This window comes from Stereum hirsutum (genome assembly GCF_000264905.1).
Source record: "Stereum hirsutum FP-91666 SS1 unplaced genomic scaffold STEHIscaffold_1, whole genome shotgun sequence".
NCBI lineage: Eukaryota > Fungi > Basidiomycota > Agaricomycetes > Russulales > Stereaceae > Stereum > Stereum hirsutum.
This window is the reverse complement of record NW_006763131.1, coordinates 3,406,215-3,430,299: the sequence shown is the minus strand read 5'-3', so window position 1 is coordinate 3,430,299 and position 24,085 is coordinate 3,406,215. Positions and strand designations below refer to the sequence as shown.

The following is a 24,085-nucleotide window of genomic DNA, read 5'->3' as shown; positions in this document are numbered from 1 at the left end:
CGAATTTAGTGGGACTGCGGGCACCTGAGGTCGTATTAAGTAAGGCCACTCCAAGGCGACCCCGTTGCTATTGTTCGAGCGTAAAACCTTGTCAAAATTATAAGCTGAGCCCACGTATCGAACTGGCTGGCTTGACTTGCTAGTCGAAGCTGTGGAGAAAGAAGGCTTTGCTTTGACCGGCATCTTGCGCACTAGCCCACGTGGCGTACGCTTTGAATCTCCGGACCCGATTTGGCGTTCTTCAGCACACCAACGACGTCACCATACCGAAGATTTGCTGGCATAACCTGACTCGATTTACTTGCTCTAGTTTCGTGTGAGTAATCTTCACTTCGGAATACTGTTATGAATGTGGTATTCGATCTCGAAAGCGTTGGCAACACTGAGCTCCTCGGACCGCCGCACGACAAGTATCTTCGATGCGTCGGTGGAGGGCGTGGAGGTAGAAATGACTGAACTTGAGTACTGGATTACGTTGATCATTGACTCACTCACTAGTTTGTCTATTTGTCTTTGCTGTTGAAACGTTGAATCGTGGACGTTGGAAAGCGCTGAGTCGTTCTCCCTAGCCTATCTCATCATCACTCCACAGATCTCCCAGCCATAAGCAACTTCGGGTTGGCACCTTGCTCGTGTTTTTCTCCCGCACCCCGCCCCACACTAGTGCTTCCTCGCGCTCTCACTGCTCTTCCGTGATTTTAAGGACACAATCACCCTCGAACCTTCCCCACTTCGGAAAATTCGCCTCCCTGACCGGATTTGACAACGAACAACGTGTTTGCCATCGCCCAACCGTGCTACACGTCTTTGCCAGTTCCATCAGCCTGTGGTATCTCGCGCTAACTCTACTGCAACTGCAGTATGGGGCTTTTAACAGAGTCATCTGACACGGATGACGAAGTCCTGAATCGCCAGCTCGAAGAACTATCGCTCCTCAAACATGCACTCCTCCCGGGTGAACAACTCACATTCGTCGTCCCCCCTTCCACGTCGCGTGCGGCCGTTCTATGGACACATGCGCTTGATGAGTTCACCATGGACCCGGAGGAGGCGGTTCGAAGTTTATTACACTCAGTGCGGGAGGTTGAGGCCCCTTCGCCACGCTCCTCCGTGGAACACTCGAGCTGTGTGGCGGCTAGTAATGGTGATCCTGCAGCTGCAGATGATCCCAGTTCTGAATCTGAATCGGGAGCTACAGGCGTGTGGGGCCCACAGGGAACGCGAATACGAGTCGGATTGGAAGAGTCGAAGAAGGTGTGGTATGAGGTTGACGTGCCACGGATGTATCCGAATCGTGCGCTTAACGATGGGTCAGGAGGTATCAGAGTGAGTGTAAAAGGTGAGGCGATGGGTCGGGAGGAACAGGCGAGGTGGCAGGAGATTGTCAGAGAGAAGATGGAGGTCGCGTGCCAGGCCGATGGATGTGAGTGAGTATAGGCTCAGACTGTCACGAGTCACTTAGCCCTCGTTCCGCCTCAAACGGATACACACTAAACGTTCAGCTCTTCTGTGCTTCTATGTTGAAAGACGCTGATGTAGTTTGTTCCCGCGTTTAACCAGATATCCGATCTATCAACTACTCTCCGAACACCTGATTCCTCTTCTACACGACGCAACCTCGCTGAACAGTAACTCTCAGCTCTCGTCCCCTTCCTCCTCAGAAACTCCACATTCATCTACATCAGGGCCAGCACAACCCAGTCAACGTTATCATGCCCTCCTGACTTCCCACCACCTTGTCTCGCCCACTAAACGACGCAACCTCCTTAATTTATCCGCAACGCTTTCGCTCACCGGGTTCGCCAAGGTCGGACACCCAGGCATTTTGTACGCCGAAGGCGAGCGTGGAGATATTGAGGAATGGGTGAGGGAAGTCAAGAGCTGGCAGTGGCTCGCGCTGAGGGTAAGATTTGTGGAACTGCTGCCGGCCGGGCTGATTCAAGCGCATGAGGACCCAGGCAAGGCCAGTGCCACACAAGTAATTGGGAGAGGGCCCGGGGAGGAGCCAGAGAGACGGAGGTGGATGGAGATGGAGAAGGTGGGTGATGTTGTCGATGAGATGAGGAGGTTGGGCAGGGAGAGTTATGTGGTTGAGATGGGTATTGGGAGCGTCGGTGCGGGTGTAGCCCAGAACGCCGCTTGAGATTTGCACATCGTCGGATCAAGCCGGGTTGTATGGTGAGTTGTTAGTGTGGCCCATCTCGATGTACTTACACCTTGAGAAGAGGACGTTTCTGATCGTCGTGGCACAATCATCACCTGTCTATCTTTCTTCTGCGTTCATTTCCCTCCCTTCAACGATCACGGCGTTCGTGGACGTTCTCGAAACCTGTGCGACGCATGTCGAATGCCACCCATGGACCGACCGCCTAGAAGAAAAATTAGATCTGTGAGCTCATCCGCATCGTTCGCAACCTTCGACACCGCCTTGATTGACAGTGTGCTTAGTTTTGGTCTTCTCTTCCAGCCCATGCGCGCCATTGTTCGGAACGAGCCGAACAAGGCGCCTCTTTGACATCTCTCTCTCTGAGTGTGTCCCAAAAATGGACGCCTCGCCGTATTTGGCAGCTGTACGAAGATGTACTTGCGGTTGATTCTCCGTTGCTGTATGCGGATCTTGTCCTGTCTTTGTCTTTGATTATTCTCCTTTACTTGCTTCTTATTCACGTCACCACACTTCGCGCGCGGATTTCGACATAAAGTCTCGCCAAGTGCTGTTCTCCTCCTATCAATCATTTTCCTCTCCCACCCCCAATCGTCGTACACCTCACATACCGTCGGTGCCCGACACAGGTCCGCAATGAACGAGACGAAGAAAATCTACGACTCCGCCGTTGTCACGTGCGTGTCTATACACCGTTCCTTCTTCATACATAAATGCTGAACGGTGACCGTTACGCCTCTCACTCTTTAGATGGAAGAGGAGCCGCATCGTTCGTGCCAAGGTTCGCGACCTTTACAAATCGGGCCGTCTCAATGTCCAAGACCTCTCCGTTCGGTACGACAGGTCGCCAGCAACCATCGCCGCCATCATCGACAATGACCATATGCGCGTGTGCCGTAAGCCGCTCGACAAGGAGCGGTTCAGAGATAATCTAGAAGAAGATGCACATTACGGAGGTTTGGACGAGCATGATCGGTCTATGCGTACTGACGAGACGGATTGGAGGGCTTTCATGGCGACGAGGGAGAAGCCTCAGGTGCCTGGACCGATGGTTGGCCTTTCCTCTGCCCAAGGTATAGCCTAGTGGTTCCCTCGAATTTCTTATGCGCTTGACTTACACCGTATAAATTTGTTCATGGTAGAGATGCAAACAGCCCCTGGTGTACACACTGGTACCCTAAATGCTGCTCATGTTGGTCGCCTGATGCCCCTAAATGTCTGACAATGATACTAACGCCCTTATAACGATCGCCTCTTTTCAGAATATCCAAACTCAGGGAACCGAATGTGCGTTTTATATTTAGTGGCAGCGCCTACATTCTGCGATATCTCTAATATCGTGCCCAGTAATCGAGAACGCTCCAAGTAATGTTATGCCTCCCAGCTCGCAAAACCTTCCCGCAGCCGAACCCATTGTCGTCCTCGAAGGTGGAAAAGATCAGGTAAACGCTAGGCCTCGTCGCGAGCGGCACCCAGTTCAGAAAGAAATTTGGTCGGTTCCCCGAGGTCCGTTTTATATTATGCCTGACGAACAGTTCACTCACCCACCTCTCTCATTTTTATGAATGAACCATCACAGCCGCCCAACCTGCCCCTCCTCCATCGACATCTCGTGCACCTCCTACTGTACAGGGCTCGAGCTATAATCCCCACTTCCTGCCTGCTTCTGCGTCAACCAGCAGCCACGCCTATCCGAGTCGCGCATACAGCCAAGTCGTAGAGCCCGTAGAGCCCGTGTCGAGCGACCCAATCAGTCTCTTTGTGATATCGCACGGCCTTATGGAATATCACGCCCACATCCTTCGGTCCGTCATCGGGATACATACCAAGGAGGAACTTGAGGAGTGTAAGAGGATGACCACGTCGACGTTAGATGCGGTGATGGGTAAGAGGTTGATGGGGAAGAGTGTCTCGCCGTTCGAGTACATGAAACTGAGGGACGCGTTCATCAGAGAGAGGGAGTTGAGTATTTGAGAGATCAGATTGTGTGCCGTGTTCGGGCTGGGAAATATCTTGGGGGTTAAGAGATCGTGAGTTCATATTCCTCTCATGTATCTCAGCGATCTTATCTCCCCCCCTCCCCCCCCAATATTTAGCCCTGTGTCGCCATTCCAGTTATCTCGCTCATCTTGTTGCCTAATGTCCTGTGTCTCCATCACCTCATTCCGCATCGCCGTCCAGTCCTTGTCCAGTCCGGTAGTAACTTGGCATTTCACCTGTACTGTATCACGAAACCAAACTTCCTGTAATATCATGCAAGCTTTTGCGACCTTATAAATACCTGAATGAACTCCAATGTTGCGTCTGCGTCTGTATAAGCGGGAGGTGCTTGCGACAGATTGGTCGCCGCAAGATGAGACTGAGACTGTGCGCCACACACCAAGAACTCGGGTGCAAGGCTTTCGCCACTTGCACGTGGGAAATCAAAGGAAGCCTCCGAAAGCCTCCGAACTGATTTTCTCCCACAGCGCCTTTCTTTCCGCTGCTGCCTGCAGCTTTCCTGGTGACACAGAACATTTGCATGCCACCTTTACTTTTTCATCATACCGTCTGGAAGGAGCGCATGCGGGTGGTGGATCCCTAACAAGATGGTATGTTATGTCAATCCGAGTTGCCGCCTTGCCGCCCATGGTCGCTGTCGGTTGTGAGGGACAAGTGAAGGGACCTCCGAGGCGATGGGACTTATTGATAAGGTCCACCGGCTCGACTGTTTTTCTCTCTCACCAACTGTTCTTTGAGCGATAGCTCCATTCTTTTATTTTTATTTTCCAACTCAGTGAGCGCTGCGCTCCACTGCTCTCCCTTTGTCGGCGACACTCACCGGCATCGAAAACGGCGTCGTTCTGGCGTCGGTTGATTGTGAAACTTGTCATTCTTTGTCGGCTTGACTGCCCTGTGCGCATAGAGAGAGGCTACCGAGTCCCTTTGTCTGTCTTTGACTATCATATTGTATACCCCGGGCTCGGGTTATCAGGATTCTTCGAGTGCAAGCCATGCCTTCGCTTTTCAGCGTCCTACATTCCTGTCTACTAGGTGCGTTATCCCGCTGCTTCCTCTGCTATGTCCTTTCTGATTGGTGACCCGTAGGTTTTGTGCTCGTTTTGAGTCTCATATGTCTCGCCCTGGCAGGCCATTTCCAGGCAATCCTCACCCCATCCCATCTCAGTGCGTCAATCCTCCAAATCTGAACCTTCACTTCCGCCGCGTGTATCTAAGCAAGCTCCCTTCTTCAGCCCGTGATGTACCCTTTGCAATCGCTGTTTCATGTCTTGGTCTCGTAACTATGCTTGGCCTGTACGTTCTTTCAACTCTACTTTATTTGGCTGAGTTATGAACGTCTCTGTGTTCCGTGTTCCGTACAGAATCGCAAGTGGCATATGGCGCCTTGTTTCCACTCGGCTAGAACTGGTTGGTACGGGAATTATGGCCACACTATGGCTAGGTGCGTTCACTGTCAATATTCGTCGTTCGCATACACATCTGACAAGGATCACGGCTTTGGCTACAGCTCTTGCTGGTTCTCTCGCGGCTTCAGAAGCCAAGTCTGCCATCGTCCAGTGTTTCGCCTCTTCTTCAGATAGCACCGTCGTCGGTGGTTGTGAGTACCCGACAGTTTTCTGAAATCACAATGGCGGCGATCCTAACGAACGTTTTGACAGTCACCACGGAGATGTACCAAGCACAGTATCGAGTGATTGAATCCTTCGCTTTCGTCATTGCTTTCTTGCGTGAGTTCATGAATACTTCCTGTATCGACTAGGTCCCTCTGTGTTGCTAACAAACATTGTTGGACCAGTTTTCGGCTTCACCTTGACGGCTTTCATCCTAGCCCTTCGGCAGCACGCCAACGGCACATCGCACGTCTGGGTCGTCCCCATCGCCGCCGTCGATTGGTTCGGTACCATGTCCCCATCCGCATCTTCGTCTCCACGTATCAACAAACTCCCCTTCCCTACCACGACTCCCTCCTCTCCCGCCCGCCGCACCCGCACCCGGACGTTCTCAAGATCCACCCGGGAACCTCCAGCAGACGATACGGAACCTCTGGGCACGGGTGCGAACGTGGAGAAATCGCATCGACATGCGAGGAACGTTTCGACGCCGATATATCATCAGTGGGCTCAGAGAGGACGGGAGGCTATATCGAATAGTGCGAGGAATAGCAGGGTGTATGATTATTGGAGGAGGGATGCTTCGCCTCCGCGGTGATCATAGGACGGGTAGACGGATTTCCGACTTCGCATATACCCCCAGGTCAAGCCAAGCTACGGCTACGGTTAAGACTACGAAATTTTTACGATTGACACGCGTCTCAACTCCCGGGATGGATGGATGGATGGGACGATCTGCAGGTTTTCTTGGTTCAAGGGTCGGAATGGTATACATGCGGGATATTCGGAATAGAGGGCTGGTCATTGATTGACGTAGTTGTGGGTATTGGATACCAAGTGTGTAATCATTCTCTTCGGCACTCTTTTAATACGAATAGAATGGGTTTTTGGGATAGGAAGGAGGCGCGATGTCGGTGCTGTGTGAGATCGAGATGATTGTCGCCTTGAACTTGACTCAGGCTGCACTGGGATTTACTGGGGTGCGAAGCCATACACGAACCTGCCACGCGTGAGTCTTCATTTCTCATAGGCGCATAGTGGTCTTCATGATAGACTGATTAGATGAATACCGGTGTTTTCGAGGGTGCCATATCTCAAGCTATCAGACTTCGACTGCCTCGTTCATCGAAGTTTAGGCCTCGAGCACAAATTTGGTGTCCTTTCCACACGCAATGCTTCAAGTTACTCAACGATGACAATCCGTTATCGCTGTACCCATGCATTCATTCATTATGCCGCCTTGGACGTGATAATATGCTCAGGGCCTTCAGAATACCAGAGAAAGTACGAGATGCGGTGGATGATTATCTCATCATAACCTGGGTCTACACCCGGGGAAACGTCGGATTATCACTGTCTTAGACGCCAATGTGTTTTGCATGGTTCTCTCACAATTCTCTGGTTCATCGTCTCTGCTCATGCACATGGTGCTCACTAGTCAAAGTTGTGCTCGGACTTATGTGTTGTCCGCAATTGCAAGGTAATCTCATTTACCAGTAAAAGTCTGAACTTCTGACCCTCACTTCCAGCCTATGCGCTCGCCGACGGGCTTTTTGTGTCCTTCTTTACGTTGAGCACGATGGCATGTTCTACTCGAGGAGAGACAGCAGGCAGAGCACCAGACCAATTATGTTTAAGGATGGTAAGGCGAGGCCCTTGAGTCCGTATTTGAAAAGTGGATGAGTTCCGCGCCAGATACTTATACTGGCCGGGCATCCGTCTCCTTCTGAGAAGTTGGACCAGCTTCTTGCCTTTTTTCTTTTCTGCTCTCTTCCTTTCTCTCTTCTCATCCCTCCGTCTGTTGGGAAAACTGGTTGTACGCTACTGACGCTTATATTGGCGACTGTTTACAATGTCGCTCGATTGGTCTGCGTTGTTCACCTATAGACGGTTTCTTCTTTGGGCTTTCTTCACGAGTTTTGGAAATGTTCAGATGGGTTATGCATATACGGTATTCGGGCAGGTGAGTTAGCTCTTTCTACCTTGATTTGCTGTCTTTGATGTTGTGTTATTGTTTCTGACAAACGACTTCTTCGTCACTCTTCAGTTGCTTGCATTCCCCAGCTTTCTAGAGCAATTCGGATACCTGTATAACGGAGAATATGTCATTCCGGCGGCGCACATCAGTGCGTAGCTGTTCCATGTTCTGACCCTCCGTTTCCATATTCTCCTCCAAGCGTACAGAGCTTGTTGTATCTTGAACGTATTCATATGTTCTCCTGCTTACTTCTTCACCCTATGTAGCTGCATTCTCAGCCGCCCAGACCATTGGGAGTTGTACGGGCAGCGTCATAGCTGGCTTTCTTCTCGACCGCACCGGACGCCGACATATCATCCTCCTGGGGTGCGCCATTAGCTGTGCGGGTATTGCTCTGCAGATCACGGCGCTGTCGTGGCAGCGGTACTTTGGAGGAATTCTTGTGATGATGTGCGGGAATGGGACTTTGATTACCTTGAGCCCAAGTAAGTCTTCGGTACCATCCTTGTCACGAAGCTTTCTGTCTGCCACGGTTGCTCACCCGGATCTCGTCCTTATAGCTTTCGTAGGGTAAGTCTGAGACACTCCCGTCTCATCGTCTGGGATGCTCAGTCTACCTTCTTCGGCAGGGAGTTGTCGCATCCAACCATGCGTGGCTTCACACTTTGCTTTTACAAGTAAGCGTCCTCCTTCCTCCATTCATTCGGTCCGAGTCTGTTGGCTGAACACAAGTGCCGCACTTGCAGCTTTAGCATTGTCCTCGGGCAGAGTTTGGCAGCATTCATCACTCCGGGCATAATCCACATAACCGGTAGATGGCAATACCGAAGCATATTGACGGTGCAGTACTTCTTCATCAGTAAGTCTGTTATCCTACCCAAACCCAACAGTAGCCATCATACTAACTCAGAATAATAGTCATACTCTTCATAGGGTACTGGTTCATGCCAGAAAGCGCATACTGGCTTCTACTGCACGATCGCCCCGAGGAAGCCCGAAAGTCTCTATCTCGTCTGCACGGAAATGAGGCGCTCGCAGATAGCGAGTTCGAGAGGCTGCAGGGCGAAGTGACGAAGGCGAAGCAGTTGCAGGCTCTCAAGGGGGGCAAGAAGGACAGGATGGCTTTCTTGAGGTGTCTTTCCGGGACGAACAAAGTACGTTGCCCTATATCTCTGTGCCTGCACCTACAAGGAGTACATCTTGCTGAATCGAACATCGATATCGTACAGAAACGTACTTTGGCTGCTGTGGCGACGACCGTGGGACAGCAACTGTGTGGCGCCAGCGTCGTTCTGGGATGTACGTTCGAACCCCATTGTCCTCTCCTGGAAACTCGTGCTCTGAGACACTCATCAATACACCGAAATCATCAGATGTATCCTATTTCTTCAACAACGTTCACATCGAAGATGTCTTCACTGTTACCGCCATCCTCTTTGCGTTCAAGCTCATCGGAACTTCATCTGCGTTCGTCTTTGTGGAGAAGTATGGTCGAAGGGGGCTTATTCTTCCCGGAATCGCCGTCCTGGCCGTTACTCTCCTTGTGATGGGCATCGCAGGTTGCTTCACATCCACAGCCGCTGGGTGGGTCATGGTCGTCACGGTTTTTATCTGGAGTATCGTGAGTACTGTCGGCTTTGATTGTTTCAAGATTGTGAGGTCTCACTACCATATGTTGACGCAGGTATACCAATCCACGATCGGCGCAGCGGGTCTTGCATTCGCACAGGAAGTCGGAAAACCGTCCTTGAGAGCTCAGCTGTCAATGATCCAGACAGTTTGCCAGTCCTTGATGGTCTTGGTGTTCGCGGTCGTCATACCCTTCATGCTAAATCCCGATCAAGGCAACCTCGGCGGTCGGTCCCTTTGCTTTTCTCATTATCACCGATTATGATCACTAAGCACATGGGTTATACAGGTAAGGTCGGATTCCTTTACTTCGCTCTCTGTTGCATCGTGTGGTCGACTCTATACTTCATGCTCCCAGGTTTGTCTTATCCCAGTCTGACCTCGTAATTCGTTCTGGACCTTGACTTATCATTCTATTCTTTATTCCGTTGAATATCTCGCAGAGACGAAAGGCCTTTCATTCAGCGACATAGATCTCCTCTACGCTCGTGGCATTGCTCCTCGCCGCTTCAAGCAATATGTACGAGAGCATCGAGCAGAAATGGATGCTGAGCATTCGCTCGATAAGACTCCCACTTTGAGTCGGAGGCCAAGCGATGTAGAGAAAAAGGATGCAGATGCGTTGGAGTTGGAGGTGTAAAAAGACAATCATGGATCGGGATTTACGATACGCTAGTCGATTGATTAGTCTTACGATTCACTCCCATGAAAACCGACGACGGGCTGGTCGTCGATGCCCGTGTCATGCATCATATAGATAGGGGATGTTTTAGACGATGCTCTGTATCATACAGTGTAGCTGTAGCTGACCCGCTTTTCGCCGACTTCCTTAATACAACATAGATTTTTTGCAATAATACTCGTCTTGCTACCCATAAAACCATGGATGTTCATCTTGTATTGACTATTACAAGAAGTGAAACCAGCGTGAAAATCATGACGAACTACATATGGCGTCCTCTTTGCTGCCTCGTCTGGAACTAGACATTCTAACCCCAGAGGTTCAAAATTTGAACAGGGCCCTTGTCAAAGTACCTCGAGCCTTTGACCGTGTGTGCCGCGAGGACCTGACTGATCTCATCCAGCTCCTCTGTAGAGAGTTCGATGTCGCCACCAGCGAGATTCTCCAGAGTGCGAGTCGCGTTTCTAATGGTTTGGAAAGACAATCAATCAACGGTGCAAAATGATAATATAATCATCGACTTACGATGATCCAGGAAGAGGGATGACGTGGCTACCGAGTGCACTCACCCAGGCAATACTGAGCTGGGTAGTGCTCACATTCTTCTTCTTCGCGATGGAGGTCAGAGCGTCGACTATGGCCGCGTTGTGTTCCACGTTCTGCATGAACCATATATCAGACGACCTGCACAAACGCTGGAGAATATATGAGATGACTAACTCCCTCTTGAAAGCGACTGAAATGTTTGCGATAGTCCCCCTCTGTACAGCTAGGGTGAGTGGGCGACGCTTGGGGAAGTAATAAACATACTTACCGGGAAGGTCGTCGGCTTTGTTTATCGTCCCCGTGAGCAAGCCTCGACCAATGGGACTGTAGATGGCATTCAGTGACTGCTAGATGGTGATCTGCGGCTTGAGGCTTACGAGTATCCGACGACAGCGATCCCGAGCTCCTTGCAAGTCTCCACGACTGGTCAAATATTATTATTTAGCGATGAACCTGGAGAACATGAACGAATGGCTAGTTGTACCTTTCTTGGTCTCATCCTCGTATGAGAAGGGGCTGATCTCTATCTCTACCGAGGCAATAGGCCAGACCTGGGGTACAGACGAAGTTCATCAATCTGGTCAGTAAAGAAAAGGATTTGCAGGTGTGTGAACATTTCAGTGACCTTGTTGGCACGGCGAACAGTCTCGGCGCTACATTCGGAAAGTCCGATATGGTCGAACTTCCGTTCTTTCACAAAGCCAGATAGAACCTGCAGGGTGTCTTCGATGCGGTACTTTGGGTCCACACGGGCACATTCGAACAAATCTATCTTCTTCATCCCGCGTAGGGCTGCGATGCATGTGTCAACACTACGCTTCAAGTTTTCCGGACTATTGACGCGAACAACCACCAAGAGGATTAGTGAGAGATTGCCAAGAAGTGAATGTCACACTGACGAATTATCGGTCATCATACTATCGGCTTTGGTTGCTCCCTTGACAGATAGGAAGGCTTTCTCGGCATATTCGGGATATTTTTCGAAGAATCTCGACAGAAGCTCGAGGTTGCTTGTCGGTGGGCTTCTGCCGTAAAATTCGGCTGACGCAGACATGATGAGAGAGGAATTTTATCACCAGAGTGTGTGGATCCCCTACCGCTGTTAAGTAGCATCTTCGCTCCCGCAGGCACACTGTCCAAACTCGCTTTGATAGCCTTGAAACAGGTGATATCGTCTAGAGGATCAGGTTTCTGACTGGGAGACGAAGAAAGATTCCATCAGGACAGCGAGACTCTTTGAGACGCATAAAAGCACATACGTCATACCGGCGAGACCATGCTGCATCGCAGAGGTTGGTTAGGGAGGGACACGAACGGAGCGTAGGAAGGAGTCGAACACATACCCCTGTTTTTGCTAGAACGATATTGGCAGCGGTCCCGCTGAGCTTGGTAGTTTGTTGGATCATGTTTAAGCTGATTCTACTAGTGGAGATGTTCCGCGACTGATTGTGGGAGGAACAGTCGTTGAGGCTGGGGCTTTTATACAGGTAGGGGTCAGTGATCAGTAAATACTCCAAGATCTACAACTACCCACAATACTAGTATATCCACCCGTATTCCTTCAGTCGAAGAATGTTCAACGACAGACTCCAATTTCGTTGCCACCAATCCACACGAGTCCCTCCGAGAAAACGCTGTTCAAAGTGGGTCACCCCTTGTCAACAAGACGGTGTCATGCCCTCGCCCCATGCAGGATATTCCTATGGGAGAATCGCCATGTGAGTGTGACACTGGCTTGATCACAAAGTGCACCTCCCGAAGTTCCGAGCGCCACTCGTCAGATTGACATTCGTCGACTGTGTCATCCCAAAGCAGGCAGTACGACGCGAGAGCAACGCGTATCGCCTGGTACTTTCTTGTTTCTCGGTTGCACAATGCGAACAATAGACAGTGACCTGAGCACACATTCTAATTCGTTGCCCAGCTTTCTATAATAGATACCACGGTACACGGTGGTGACATGAATACTTGAAATACGCCACCCAGGGTGGCCCAGGTGGACGACTGCCGTATCTCGCTGGCATTAAGACAGGACAGGGTAGTAATCATGAAGAAAGTCTGTAGAGCAGATCACGACCCACGTGGTTCCTTGATATTAGTGACAATAAACGTCAGCTGTACATCCACATCTAGGCGTTACATCCAAAATTCCGAACTGCACTCTTGCTTATTCCCTGTTTCATTCATCGTCAGAGCCGGATCCGGAGCCAGAGCCAGGTTCATCATCATCATCTACACGGACAAAGGGTAAGCAGAGTTTTAAATGCGTGTGCGCAGAAAGCGCACCGTTAGCCACATCATCATTCGAGACGCTAGCCTGAGCTTGCGCTTTGCGAATCAAGGCCTTCACCTCCTTGTCGTCATCGGGAAGATATGCCATGGGCGTATCCCCATGCTTATCCTTGACACTGTTTGGAGCAATCAGATCTTAGTACTCCCCGAACCAGCAAGTGTAAGTGACTCTACTCACTTGGTATTCGCACCGGCTTCGAGCAGCGATTCTACCAGATATCTGCGCATTTCGGGATCCTCGGTCTGCACAGCAAGATGAAGCGGAGTGGCTTTGTCTAGTCGGTTTACAGGGTCCACGTCGCAGTCTTCATGTGTCAGTATGTGTTCCAAGACGTCTGTCGATCCGTGGGATACCCTGGCAGAATTCAAGTCTCAATAAGCTGACACTGATCAGACTCTACGTCAGCAAAGAGAACGGTAAACGTACGCGATGTGTAGAGCTTGCGTTGTATAATTGTGGATGGTCGGTTCACTTCATCGATTCTAATCTTGTGCATGTACACACCTGTGTTCCCCAGACTGAGAACGCGTCTCGTTGGCGCTATGCGCACTTTTGGGAGTAAATGTGCAGGCGTACCCGTCTTGGTGATTGATATCTAGATCCTCCTGCTGGAAGACTTCAAGCAACAACTCCTCGTTGTCGGTTCGTGCAGCTGCAAGTAGGCGTTCATCTGTTCATGGGATAGCCATGCTTAGCTAGATTGAGGAGATCTCGAAGGGGAGAACATACTGGTGCTTGCTCCAGATGCGTCTTCAGCCATGGCGGAGTCTAAGGCTTTAGATAATGGAAGGAAGGGTGTTGGAGACAGGTGAATTCAGAACGGATAAGTGTCGAGTAGTTAGAAGCGTCTGCTTGAGCTTGAAGGCAGTACGGTACCAATCCAGTTGTCCGCCGGATACGGTCACGCCAAAGATTAAGTAGCACCGTGGGAAAGTACTCCTTGATCTCTTCCACTGCCATCTTGCTGCCACCCAAAAATCCCATACCGGAACAAGAAAGCATTCTGTTCTGACAAGTCAAGGGCTCGCATATCCTGGTCAAAACCTACTTCCAGCTCTTCTGAGGCTCTTGGACTTGAAGTACTTACGATCATCTGTTAGCATGCAAGTGCCACTCGTTCCTTTCTCTTCTTCGATGTGGCGCCAACCAGGGGTCTTCTTCTGAATCTCAGATATCGATCTCTCTCGGAAACACGTACTACGAGCCGAGAGCTACCGGGCTGTCTCAAGCTTCGCCCGTACTGTTGCGAGCTTCGTCTACAGTCTTGTTGTCATCCATGGACCCCTCTGGCGTCCTCGGATACGACCCGGTGAGTCGAGGATACTGTCTGGTCTGGCGACTTTTCTCACTGACGTATCACCGTAGAATACTTCTCAGGTGGTCGCTGAGACTCTGGTTTCAATTGTCACCCGATCCGCACTGTATCTCGCTGACGGCTCCGCCCAATGGGTAGCCGTCAAAACTGCCACTACTAGACGCGAACTCACTAGAGAGCCGCACGATATTGTGAAGGAGCTACGGATACTGTCTACCCTATCCAATCCCTCGGTCAGTATATGGCGACCATGCCGTTCTGCTGATCTGTAACAGACCCAAGTTAACCACATAGCTAGATTATTGATGTCATTGGCTCCACGGTCGATCCCAAAACATCGATGCTCAGGTTCTGGATGCCCTACATCACCAATAATCTCATTACCCTTCTCCGATACCCGCAATTCTCTCCACGCCCTTTTCAGGCAGCAATCAACGCTCCCTTTGGCGTCCATACAGAGACCTTCACAATGGTGGCGAAATCGCTCATCTACCAGATCATATCCGGCATAAGTTACCTCCATCATCCAAGTCGAGCCGTAGCTCATCGGGACATAAAACCGAGCAACATCCTAGTGGCTGAAGACGGGTGTGTGAAGATTGTAGATTTCGGGATCGCTTACAAGGAGACAGACACCAAGGACAATCGGAAGAAGGACATATGGGACGAGGATTCCACCCATATGTATAACGAGGTTGCAACGGGGTTTGTCGTTCGCCCTCCTACTACTGATTTGTCTTGATCACTTCCTCGTAGACCATATCGTGCTCCAGAACTACTTTTTGGACCTCGAGCCTACGACGCTCTGGCATCTGATCAATGGAGTCTGGGAGCAACCATCGCCGAGTTCTTCACTTCCATCAGACACTCAAGCTGCGACGAAGATGAGGATGTAGACTCTGATTCCGAAGACATGGAAGACTCACGCACGAGACCGTACGTTCCACCGAAGGATCCGCGTGTAATGAGCGATGACGGCTGGGAGAGATGTTGTCTGTTCGACTCAGAACGCGGGGATATTGGCCTCATATGGAGTATATTCAAGACTCGCGGAACAGCGAATGACCAGAACTGGCCCGTAGGTTGCTTGGTCTTTGAAAAGAATCTTCGTTGCTGATTTAGAGCCTACGCCTATAACACACAGACATTCAAGGAACTTCCGGACGCCACGAAATTGACTTTCATCGATTCACCAGGCGTTCCCCTTTCCACTCTACTTCCCAACTTGCCATCAGCGTCACTGTCTACCACTACCACCAGCCATTATCCTCCAGAGATGCCAGAACCCACTCCCCTCGATCTCATCCACCGATTACTCGTCTACACACCGTCCTCACGCATTAAAGCTTCAAAAGCGGTGGACCACCCCTGGTTCACGTCGCAGCCTCTGTTGTTGCCTACTTCATTCACTGACCATATGGACTCCACACCCCCCACGGCTGCTACGACCTGGAAAGACCGATCTCTAGCTCAATGTCTTTCATCTATTATTGCGCTTCCGTTACCGTCATGATCAAGGAAATAGAAATGAGATTATGATCACACAGTCTACGTCGATACTACCACACATATACAACTACAATCGTACTTTGACCAAGGACATTTAATCATCGTCGTGAAAGGGAAAGATAATAAGAAATATATCGAAAATCAGACACGGGGGTCGCGAAAGCATGATAGACGGGAAGAAAGTACGAAGTTTACTACGCGGCAGAAGAAACTGCGGCAGATGAGACGGCGTTGCCACTGTTCGGCGGATGGACAACCATGGCGCCCATGGCAGCCACGGCATGTATCGACTTGTTGTCGATTGACAGACCTGTGAGACGATATCAGTTGGTCGACTTTGAATGGTAACAAGAAGAGGACATACTGCGGGTCTGATTTGATGTCTTATAGATACCAATGAGCCGGTGGCTAAGCTCAAACATGTCATTCCTGTTGTTGTTTGTTAGCATCTTTCTGTGGCGGAGCAGAAATCAGGACCTGCGGATTACCTCAAGGAGATGATGATAAACTGCGCGTCCTTCGTGCGGTCCTTGATATAGTTGGCTACGATGGAGACGTTACGGAAATCCAAAGCTGCATCAATCTCGTCCATGAAATAGAGCGGCGTAGGCTATAAAATTTGTCCATCAGCTCCTTGCTTAAGAGTAGGATTGAGCTGACATACCTTGAAAACATGGAGTGCGAAAACTAGGGCGAGGGAGCTCAGTGTCTAGAGCATAGATTAGCAGTGTGGCTACGAAACAGTGAAGATTTTTTTTACCTTCTCGCCACCCGACAGGTTGGAGATATTCCTCCAGCTCTTCTTCGGCGGCATCACACTGAATATGATACCTTCGGAGAAGGGATCCATACTGTCGACAAGTTCCAGCTCGGCATTGCCACCCAGGGTGATCATCTACGGTGGGGTCAATTAACATGAATAAGGTTCTCTCCGGCGAACGAAATTCGCACTTACCTGGTACATCTCTTTCAGCTTCAAAGATATGGCGTTGAACCCAGCCATGAACTCATCCAGTCGCTGCTTCCGCAAACCATCGTACCTCTGCTTCTGAGCGTCACGCTCGTTGGTCGTGTCCTCGAGATCCTTGACACGACGCAAGAACTCCTCCTCGCGTTCTCGATACTCACGGAGAACTCCGAGGTTGGGTTTGGCGTTCTTCAGTTTCTCTGTGAATATGTCAGCATTGTACTCGCAGAAGTCACAGCTTTTAGCTCACCATCGAGCAACTCAGCATCGGCAATCATATCTTTCCTCTTGAAATGGGCCAATTCTGCTTCGCTGTATATGTGGAGCTCGTTGGAGGGTGTGCGTTGTCTTGACTTTCGTCGGCCATTACCGCTACCCTCTTCAGCGTCCGGATCTTCCTTCACATGCTCGCTCGGGGCTTCGGATGGGGCGACACTACCTTCTTTCTCGTCGTCATCTTCGTCGTCATCCTCACTGAAGATAGTCAAGTTAGCAAGACAAGGAAGGGGTCAAGAACGGAAAACGTACTCTATGTCCTCGAGCTGGAGGTTGTCGTGTTCAGTCTGCCAGTGCTCCAGCAATCGACGATTCTCCTCTGCGTCTTTCCTGAGATCGTCAAGAGACTGTTGAAGTTTGAGCTAGAGGCATAATGGTGTTTAGCACGACGTAGTTTCCATGTATAAAACGTGATATCCACCTGTTTCTGCTTGAACTCTTGGATGTGTGCCCTCTGTTCGTCCAATTCTTGTTTCGCCGCGTCGAGATCTTCCTTCCTGTTCTCTTCTGCTTCTTGCGCACGAGCAACCTGGTCACGAAGATCGGTGGTATACTTGGACACCTCAGCAATTTCCTCGTCCAGCTGTTCCAACTCCGCCGTCGCTTCCTCCAAAGCTGCTGTGTTGTTCTCTACAGCCTTGCTGAGTTTCTTGACGTCTTTCTCAGCTTGGGCTTTGGCAACTTCAGCCTTGGTGATCTCGTCGTTGGCAAGAGTGATGTGGAGCTTGATGCCGTCGACCTTGGATTTCTGCGTTAGCATGCGGGAACCGCCTATTCTAAGAATCTCCTCCTCGAGAGCTTTGATCTCCTGGCTGATGGTGCCGGACCGCTCTTCGAGTTCCTCGATCTCCTCGGTGGCAGCAGCAATTTCTTCCTCTAGGGCAGAAATACGAGCAACTTCTCCAGCATCCGGACGGTTCTGTTTCCTATAAGCAGAAACCCATTAGTCGACGAAAAAAAGGGATTGTCAAGACGGCTGTCTGCGTACTTAAGCTCCTGCACGCGCTTCTCCGCATCTGCCACACGCTTGGTGTGATTCTTGATGTCGAGGTCGAGCTTCTGCAAAGCAACGTCGATCTGTGGCCCGGATTTGACAATGACCTCCAACTCTGCTTCAGCGTTTTTCAACTCCTGGATCGCGGCTTCAAGTTTTGCCTTGGCGGTCTCGCTGTCGTGCTCGTACTGACGCAGCACCTCAGGCGCAACAGCGTCCGCCGCCAGCTTCGCACTCATGCCACCTCGTGCAACCGTGTTACCTCCACCGCTCATCGCACCAGATGAGTCGATGAGTTCGCCAGCGAGGGTGACGACCCTCCACCGTCTTCCGCTACCGAAGGCGATCTTGTTGGCTTGGTCGAGATTATTCGCAACGAGGGTATCGCCGATGGCCTTGTAGAATGCGGGGGCGAAGCGGTCTTCCTTGGGCTTGATCAGGTCGAAGAGACGAGGGACGTTCTGCGGTGTCTCAATCCTGTTCATTCGGTTTCCTTGACCTGGAATCTTCTCTAGCACCATGAAGGATGCACGCCCGATGCTCTGCTTGCGGAGATACTCGATGCAGCCTTGGCCTTGTTCGACGGTGTCGACGACCATATTGTTGAGCTGGCTGCATGCGGTAGAGATCGCGACGTCGTACTTCTCTGGGATGGTTCCGAGGCTACCGAGACGGCCCTGCAGACGAACGGTCAGCTAGATATCGACGAGTAGGTTCGACTGCGAGCTACGTACATGGAAGCCATCGATACGACCGGAGCTACGCAGACGAAGAAGACTGTCGAGGACTCGGTTCTGAGATGTGTTCTGCGCTTGAGAGGATTTGGCCTCGTCGACCCGTTGCCTCGCATTGGAAGCATGTTTCCTGAGGTCTTCGACGAGTTTGCGAGCATCCTGTCAAATTATTAACGGAAAAGCGCGAGCAAAATACACGGATGTTAACACACCTGAGATTTCCTTTGGGCCTGGCCATGCTCTTGTTGCAAGTTGCCCTTGCGCGCCTTCTGCTCGTTAAGCTCATTCATCTAGAGTGATAAGTGAACATCATAGACGATATTGCCATAAGCAGAGCGCCGTAAATGAAGTGTGATATGCATGCAAAGCGATAATCTGGAAAAACTCGGGATAAAAGGCACAGGAAACTAGTGGCATACCTTGGCCTCTTGTTCGGACTTCAGGTTGGCCACAATCTCTTGCGCTTCCTTGCTAGCTTCTTGGATTGCCTCGGCGCGTTTGACTAGGGAATCTCTCTCGCTCGTCTTGACATCGATCTCGGCTTGCTTCTTGTCGATCTTCGCAGACCAGGGTTGAAGTTCGCGCTGCTTCTGTTCAATCTGATTATGAAACTTCTGTGTCTTGCCTGAGATAGGTAATACCGGCCGGTCAGTCTGTGCAGACGAGTGTGCCGCGGCGACTACGTACCTTTCAGGCTGTCACGAATGCTTTCGAGAACCTTCTCTTCGTCAACGAGCTCGGCTTCAAAGTCATCGGCCTTCTTCTTCTCGCTCTTCATCTTACTGGCGTTGTCCTCGATGGCGCGGGCGGCCTGATCCTTGGCGTGCGTGTCCTACATTGAAATAACAGTTCAAGTCAGATTCGATGTCCAAAGGAGGTGAAGCAAACGAAAGTACAAACTTCCTGGACAGACTTGGTCAGTTTTTTGGCCTTGGTCTTGGCATGCTTGCGCTTCTCTTGGAGCCCAACTTCTTGCTTCTCGTAAACGGCAAGATCTTTCATCGCAGCAGCAGCCGCTTCCTTGATTTCCTGTATGCCCCAAGCGAATTAATTGAGGACGAGCAGCGAATAGTATTATTATTTACCGCGTAGACGGCCATTCGCTTTGCGTAGTCTTCCTCCAGGTGGGCCAAATGCTCGATATCTCCCTGGTTCTGCTCCTGTTCCTCCTTCAACTTGGTCTCAACGTGCGCCTATAGCCCACAGGCATCAGTACATAGAAAGAAGGCCGGATGAAAAGTGGACAGAGCGTACCATCTTCCTCGTGAACTCGTCCTCGTTCTGCAAACACTTCCACAGGTACCACTGCCACAGCCTTGACAGCGCGCGAACGTGCTCGTTCTGGAGCCGTAAGTAGTCCTCCGCTTCTTTCTTCTTGTCTTCCAGAGAGTTTTTCTCCTTTTCGACGATCCGGAGCCTGTTGAGTTTCTCAGTCCTTTCCTCGGTGAGCCTCTCCATCTCAGCCAACGACAGATCGATCGGCTCCTTATAGGATGAGGTACCGATGATATCTTCCAAGTACTCGAGCAGACCGTCCTCATGCTCCGACGGTGCCTTCGGCTTCATCTGGGAGATGGACTCGACTTCTCCCTGCGATATGTTTAGATCGCGTTCAACGGAAGAGACAACGGAGAGTTTTTACCTGAAGAATTAGGAAACGGTTGTGGTCAAGGTCGATTCCACGACCTTTGAGAAGCGTCTGGACCTCCTTATAGCTGCTTGACTTGCCATTGATCGTGTACTTGCTGGAGTTGTTTCGGTACGCTGTGCGAGTGACGACAAGTGTTGAACCAGGGACGACCTTGAACTTGTTCGGACCCGGCTGGTTGCTTTGCATTAACATACAAGAGAGCATGAAAGACCCAGGGAGGACATACCAAGTCGACGATCTCACGGAAATGGACTTCAACACTACATTCGTCGAGATCAGGGAAGTCGGCAGAGTTGTGAATAAGTTCAGAAAGTTTTCCCTGGCGCATCTTCGACGCGCGATACCCGAAAACGAAGAGCAGAGCGTCGATGGTGTTGGATTTTCCGGAACCGTTGGGACCAACTATAGCGGAAAATGACTGCATACAAGCTGTCAGTAAAAGATTTCGGAGACGATGCGCAGATGAAACTGACCTTATGGAATGGCCCGATTTCTTGACGTCCAGCGTAGCTCTTGAAATCTACGAGGGCCATCTTGTGGATTACCAGGCGAGCTTTGGGTCCTTTGGGCTCTTCTGGCTGCTGCTGTTGGGTTTGAGACGGAGGCTGGGGCGTTGCAGCTTGTGGGATGGGGGGATTGAAGAAAGCGGCCTCCGCTTCGTCTTCGGGAGAGGGCCGTGACGGCTTTGTCAGGGTTTGCTTGGAAGTACTCGCAGGTTGAGATGACCGAGGTTTAGGCCTAGCAGTAGCAGGTTCATCGTCGGCATTTGAGTCGGCGACCGATACTCTCTTGCCGCGTTTCGAGGTGGGCTTGGGAGGCTCATCGTCCGGCTGGTCGTTGCCGTTGTCGTCGAGAACTTTCTCCACGATAGCCGCAGAGTTCGCCGACTTGGCCGCTGGTCGGCGAGCTGGTGGACGAGCTGTAGCAGGCTCATCTTCGTCTTCATCCTCTTGGTCCGAGGGAACACTGATGATTGTCTCTTCTTGTACTTCTTCGACTTTGACGGATCGCGAACGAGGGGCACGACGTGAAGTGGGAGCAGCGGGGGTAGCAGAAGGGCGACGAGACGAGGGTTTCCGAGTGGGTGGAGGCACTGGGGCCTCATCGTCGTGCTCGTCATCCTCTTCCTCGGCGACCTTGCGTCTGCCTTTCTTGGGGGCAGGAGCAGGTTTCGACGTAGTTCGGGACCTGCTACGAGGCTGAGGTATGTCGTCCTCATCCTCCTCTTCTTGGACGTCCTCCAGCTCGTCTGAAGGCCGGGACTTCTTCGCGGGTCTCTTTGGTTCATCCTCCTCATCAGACTCCTGAACGCGACTGCGTGAGCGCGTCGAGGATGGCACAGCAGGTTTCGAAGATGTTCTCCCTGAGCGCGAGGGCTTAGGCTTCGGTGCGGCCTCTGGTACTTCGTCCTCGCTTATAGCCTGGGCTGAGGGTCGTTTACGTTTGATAGTGGACGCGGGCTTAGCGGGCGGCGCTGGCGTCGGTTCGACGGACTGACTCGAGCGTGTGGAACGACGAGGAGGCATTGTGAGCAACGAAGGGATGTGGCTCTGGACAACGAGCTCGACACAGAGCTCGACTTGAACGCGAGGTGTCACGCGTCGGTCACGCTATCGCGTTTATTCCCACGCTGGACAAACGAGCAGCCCCGTTTTGGCGCCGAGGCTGTTCCTCCGTTCTCCCCAACAACCACGACCAAGCTCTCGACAAGATTCAACAATGGAAGACGGTACGTCCTCAGCATCACCAGCGACGACGATGGAGGCGTCTGTGTCTGCAACTGTGCTGGAGGCGAGGGCGGCAACGATGCATTCTTTCATTTTCCTCGCCGTGTGAGGTGTCAGCCAGCGAACTACCCTCTTTCTCCACGCCCGCCGTTCTTCGTTCAGTTTCCAACCCCGTCGCCGACGTGCACGCCCCTTTTTTGGAGCCAGCAACGTCGACTTAACCTGTTCGTTTTCGCGGTGCCTTGACTTCCCCGCCCTTGGCCAAAAGTGGGCCCATCGGTCTACCTTGCGTGGCCGTCGAGTGTTCAACCTCGCAACCCCAAGCCTGCGAGCGCTTCTCCCTGCATCATGTTATTTTCGTCACTACATCGCCTCCGGTAGTTCCGTCAGCGTTGCCGTCTCTCTTTCACCTTCTGTCAACGTCGTCTCCACCGCCTCCGACCCTAACAATATCTTCTCCTTCCCACTCCCAATTTCCCCCGTTTTTCGCATTCAGCCTGGCAATCTCAAGACATCGCTCCCACTAGCTCTGGAGGCGGTATTGGTATCCCTACCCACGACGGTTCTATGTCTAACGGTGGAGGCCACGATGACGCCGGCTGGAATGGTGCTGGTGGGCCGGACAGCAGGGACAGGGAAGGTCGGGGTCCCGGGGGTGATAGAGACCGCGACCGCGACCGCGATGGTCCTAGGAGGTCCAGTAGGAGCAGAAGCCCTGTAAGGAATGACCGAGGGTAGGTTTTCACTACTATCATGACGAGAGCAGGCTAACAAAGTGTTCACTTTCCTCACAGGCGCGGTGAAGGAGGAGGTACTAACCCTGGCAACAACCTCCACGTCTCCGGGCTGGCTACCCGCGTTGACACTCGCGATCTCGAGGCCGCCTTTGGAAAAATTGGCCGGGTGAGCTTCTTCCCCTTCCAGGTACATCAGAAAGGGCACTCATGCCGCTCTATCATCACGCTGCTTCAGGTCCAGAAAGCCTCGGTCATGCTTGACCCGCATACCCGCGAGTCGCGCGGTTTCGGTTTCGTTACAATGGAAACGGCTGAGGAGGCAGATGCCGCCATTACGGCACTCAACGCTGTCGAATTCATGGGCAAGGTTATGAATGTTGAAAAGGTTTGTGTTCTCGTGTTCTTGCTGCCGACGCCACCACTCATAATTTTTGTGTTCTGGTTATGTTCTCAGGCCCGTCGTGGCCGTGCTCGTACTCCTACGCCGGGTAGGTACTACGGACCACCGAAACGTCACGAGCGTGAGTACTAAACAAGTCTTCTTCTATGGGGCACCGCTCATGCAAAGACTCCAGGTGAACGTTTCTATGACCCCCGTCCCTACGACTCGCGCTATGCGCGCGACGATGACCATCGTCGCGGCGGAGGGCGCTACGACGACCCTCCCCCCAGGAGGGGCGATTATGACAGGCACGGAGGAGGTCACCGTGGAGGATACGAAGACAGGGAGAGAGGGGAGAGAGGGTATGACCGCGGTGGTAGGGGCGACTACGAGAAGAGGGACTACGACCGGCGCTACTAGGCGCTGTCCACATTCCACTCTCTACGGGTGATGGACTGTGGGTGAATTGCGTGTCTCAAGCTATTCACGCCACACAAAAGCTTTCGTTACTCCCCGGTTCTGGCGAAGTCTCGGCAAGGTTTGTTCTCTAGCCTTGGTATCGGACTCACTACGATATGGCTCTGGCTTCTTCCCTTTTATTCTCTATATGCATAAATTCTCTGTTCCCTTCTGATGCATACGGCTGTCTGTTAATCTTCTTCTTGCCGACGTTCCTCGGGTGTTGTTCGTCTCCGTTGTAAATTGGACATTTTGATGAAAATGCAATGTTAGAGGCCGTGTGCGTCTTTGCTTTTATATTTTCGGTGTGTTGATGACAAGTTGATGATTGCCGCAGCTCGGTACCAGGAAGGGAAGCCCGATCTGTCGCAGTAAGACGAATCGTCCTTTGCCTACAGGGATCCAAGACGTTTTCCTCACACTGCCACTCA

The 24,085-nt window shown here is 51.5% G+C and overlaps 9 protein-coding genes across 9 annotated transcripts; 6 read left to right on the top strand and 3 right to left on the bottom strand.

The window, feature by feature from the left end:
- The first annotated feature begins 812 nt into the window (after positions 1–812).
- Positions 813–2,723, top strand: STEHIDRAFT_136568 (uncharacterized protein). Its single transcript, XM_007299058.1, has 4 exons — positions 813–1,427; positions 1,561–2,178; positions 2,377–2,389; positions 2,449–2,723. Exons 1-2 carry the CDS (start codon positions 862–864, stop codon positions 2,141–2,143), a joined length of 1,149 nt encoding a protein of 382 aa, XP_007299120.1. The 5' UTR covers positions 813–861; the 3' UTR covers positions 2,144–2,178; positions 2,377–2,389; positions 2,449–2,723.
- Positions 2,724–2,800: 77 nt separating this feature from the next.
- STEHIDRAFT_152148 (uncharacterized protein) lies at positions 2,801–4,138 on the top strand (the record flags this gene model as incomplete). The annotated part of the gene is made up of 6 exons (XM_007299057.1): positions 2,801–2,841; positions 2,915–3,237; positions 3,307–3,356; positions 3,427–3,451; positions 3,512–3,670; positions 3,744–4,138. The coding sequence occupies 6 exons, from the start codon at positions 2,801–2,803 to the stop codon at positions 4,136–4,138; spliced, it is 993 nt and encodes a 330-aa protein (XP_007299119.1).
- Positions 4,139–4,676: 538 nt separating this feature from the next.
- On the top strand, positions 4,677–6,665 carry STEHIDRAFT_117796 (uncharacterized protein). Its single transcript, XM_007299056.1, has 7 exons — positions 4,677–5,197; positions 5,252–5,329; positions 5,398–5,458; positions 5,527–5,606; positions 5,673–5,762; positions 5,824–5,892; positions 5,961–6,665. The coding sequence occupies exons 1-7, from the start codon at positions 5,158–5,160 to the stop codon at positions 6,371–6,373; spliced, it is 831 nt and encodes a 276-aa protein (XP_007299118.1). The 5' UTR covers positions 4,677–5,157; the 3' UTR covers positions 6,374–6,665.
- Positions 6,666–7,627: 962 nt separating this feature from the next.
- On the top strand, positions 7,628–10,022 carry STEHIDRAFT_152146 (MFS alpha-glucoside transporter; the record flags this gene model as incomplete). The annotated part of the gene is made up of 12 exons (XM_007299055.1): positions 7,628–7,738; positions 7,823–7,901; positions 8,020–8,238; positions 8,314–8,323; positions 8,383–8,430; positions 8,500–8,612; positions 8,672–8,907; positions 8,983–9,052; positions 9,127–9,374; positions 9,438–9,609; positions 9,672–9,740; positions 9,826–10,022. The coding sequence occupies 12 exons, from the start codon at positions 7,628–7,630 to the stop codon at positions 10,020–10,022; spliced, it is 1,572 nt and encodes a 523-aa protein (XP_007299117.1).
- A 233-nt stretch (positions 10,023–10,255) lies between these two features.
- On the bottom strand, positions 10,256–12,255 carry STEHIDRAFT_136566 (aldo/keto reductase). Its single transcript, XM_007299054.1, has 12 exons — positions 12,145–12,255; positions 11,954–12,086; positions 11,870–11,889; positions 11,708–11,805; positions 11,510–11,651; positions 11,236–11,443; positions 11,095–11,161; positions 10,988–11,033; positions 10,879–10,934; positions 10,785–10,825; positions 10,590–10,723; positions 10,256–10,528 (listed from the first exon to the last, which is right to left on the bottom strand). The coding sequence occupies exons 2-12, from the start codon at positions 12,014–12,016 to the stop codon at positions 10,372–10,374; spliced, it is 1,032 nt and encodes a 343-aa protein (XP_007299116.1). The 5' UTR covers positions 12,017–12,086; positions 12,145–12,255; the 3' UTR covers positions 10,256–10,371.
- Positions 12,256–12,629: 374 nt separating this feature from the next.
- Positions 12,630–13,774, bottom strand: STEHIDRAFT_117792 (ankyrin). Its single transcript, XM_007299053.1, has 7 exons — positions 13,633–13,774; positions 13,480–13,573; positions 13,408–13,421; positions 13,330–13,342; positions 13,081–13,257; positions 12,897–13,018; positions 12,630–12,842 (listed from the first exon to the last, which is right to left on the bottom strand). The coding sequence occupies exons 1-7, from the start codon at positions 13,661–13,663 to the stop codon at positions 12,790–12,792; spliced, it is 504 nt and encodes a 167-aa protein (XP_007299115.1). The 5' UTR covers positions 13,664–13,774; the 3' UTR covers positions 12,630–12,789.
- Positions 13,775–14,179: 405 nt separating this feature from the next.
- STEHIDRAFT_107229 (kinase-like protein) lies at positions 14,180–15,731 on the top strand (the record flags this gene model as incomplete). Its single annotated transcript, XM_007299052.1, has 5 exons — positions 14,180–14,212; positions 14,269–14,451; positions 14,517–14,923; positions 14,975–15,296; positions 15,363–15,731. The coding sequence occupies 5 exons, from the start codon at positions 14,180–14,182 to the stop codon at positions 15,729–15,731; spliced, it is 1,314 nt and encodes a 437-aa protein (XP_007299114.1).
- A 112-nt stretch (positions 15,732–15,843) lies between these two features.
- STEHIDRAFT_90163 (uncharacterized protein) lies at positions 15,844–21,885 on the bottom strand. The gene is made up of 20 exons (XM_007298293.1): positions 20,823–21,885; positions 20,576–20,767; positions 20,341–20,520; positions 19,953–20,288; positions 19,784–19,891; positions 19,599–19,727; positions 19,386–19,530; positions 19,118–19,323; positions 18,911–18,988; positions 18,699–18,857; positions 17,959–18,641; positions 17,392–17,896; positions 17,223–17,332; positions 16,945–17,168; positions 16,683–16,894; positions 16,488–16,622; positions 16,392–16,436; positions 16,216–16,337; positions 16,092–16,156; positions 15,844–16,037 (listed from the first exon to the last, which is right to left on the bottom strand). Exons 1-20 carry the CDS (start codon positions 21,873–21,875, stop codon positions 15,922–15,924), a joined length of 4,803 nt encoding a protein of 1,600 aa, XP_007298355.1. The 5' UTR covers positions 21,876–21,885; the 3' UTR covers positions 15,844–15,921.
- Positions 21,886–22,892: 1,007 nt separating this feature from the next.
- Positions 22,893–23,345, top strand: STEHIDRAFT_48195 (RNA-binding domain-containing protein; the record flags this gene model as incomplete). Its single annotated transcript, XM_007298039.1, has 2 exons — positions 22,893–22,979; positions 23,049–23,345. Coding segments are annotated over 2 exons (384 nt in total), but the record flags the coding sequence as incomplete, so codon positions are not given.
- Between the last annotated feature and the right edge of the window lie 740 nt (positions 23,346–24,085).

Excerpts from the sequence above, each read along its gene's own strand:
- STEHIDRAFT_136566 (XM_007299054.1), bottom strand. The coding sequence starts at position 12,016 with ATGATCCAACAAACTACCAAGCTCAGCGGGACCGCTGCCAATATCGTT. Across the intron at positions 11,806-11,869 it reads CATGGTCTCGCCGGTATGAC|TCAGAAACCTGATCCTCTAG; the intron begins GTATGTGCTTTT and ends TTCGTCTCCCAG. Across the intron at positions 11,034-11,094 it reads CGAGGATGAGACCAAGAAAG|TCGTGGAGACTTGCAAGGAG; the intron begins GTACAACTAGCC and ends ATATTTGACCAG.
- STEHIDRAFT_117796 (XM_007299056.1), top strand. The coding sequence starts at position 5,158 with ATGCCTTCGCTTTTCAGCGTCCTACATTCCTGTCTACTAG. Across the intron at positions 5,607-5,672 it reads TATGGCCACACTATGGCTAG|CTCTTGCTGGTTCTCTCGCG; the intron begins GTGCGTTCACTG and ends CTTTGGCTACAG. Across the intron at positions 5,763-5,823 it reads TAGCACCGTCGTCGGTGGTT|TCACCACGGAGATGTACCAA; the intron begins GTGAGTACCCGA and ends ACGTTTTGACAG.
- STEHIDRAFT_117792 (XM_007299053.1), bottom strand. The coding sequence starts at position 13,663 with ATGGCTGAAGACGCATCTGGAGCAAGCACCA. Across the intron at positions 13,574-13,632 it reads CGCATCTGGAGCAAGCACCA|ATGAACGCCTACTTGCAGCT; the intron begins GTATGTTCTCCC and ends TCCCATGAACAG. Across the intron at positions 13,019-13,080 it reads GAAGCCGGTGCGAATACCAA|TGTCAAGGATAAGCATGGGG; the intron begins GTGAGTAGAGTC and ends TGCTCCAAACAG.
- STEHIDRAFT_90163 (XM_007298293.1), bottom strand. The coding sequence starts at position 21,875 with ATGCCTCCTCGTCGTTCCACACGCTCGAGTCAGTCCGTCGAACCGACG. Across the intron at positions 16,623-16,682 it reads AGCTGAAAGAGATGTACCAG|ATGATCACCCTGGGTGGCAA; the intron begins GTAAGTGCGAAT and ends ACCCCACCGTAG. Across the intron at positions 16,338-16,391 it reads TCGCACTCCATGTTTTCAAG|CCTACGCCGCTCTATTTCAT; the intron begins GTATGTCAGCTC and ends CAAATTTTATAG.
- STEHIDRAFT_136568 (XM_007299058.1), top strand. The coding sequence starts at position 862 with ATGGGGCTTTTAACAGAGTCATCTGACACGGATGACGAAGTCCTGAAT. Across the intron at positions 1,428-1,560 it reads TGCCAGGCCGATGGATGTGA|ATATCCGATCTATCAACTAC; the intron begins GTGAGTATAGGC and ends GCGTTTAACCAG.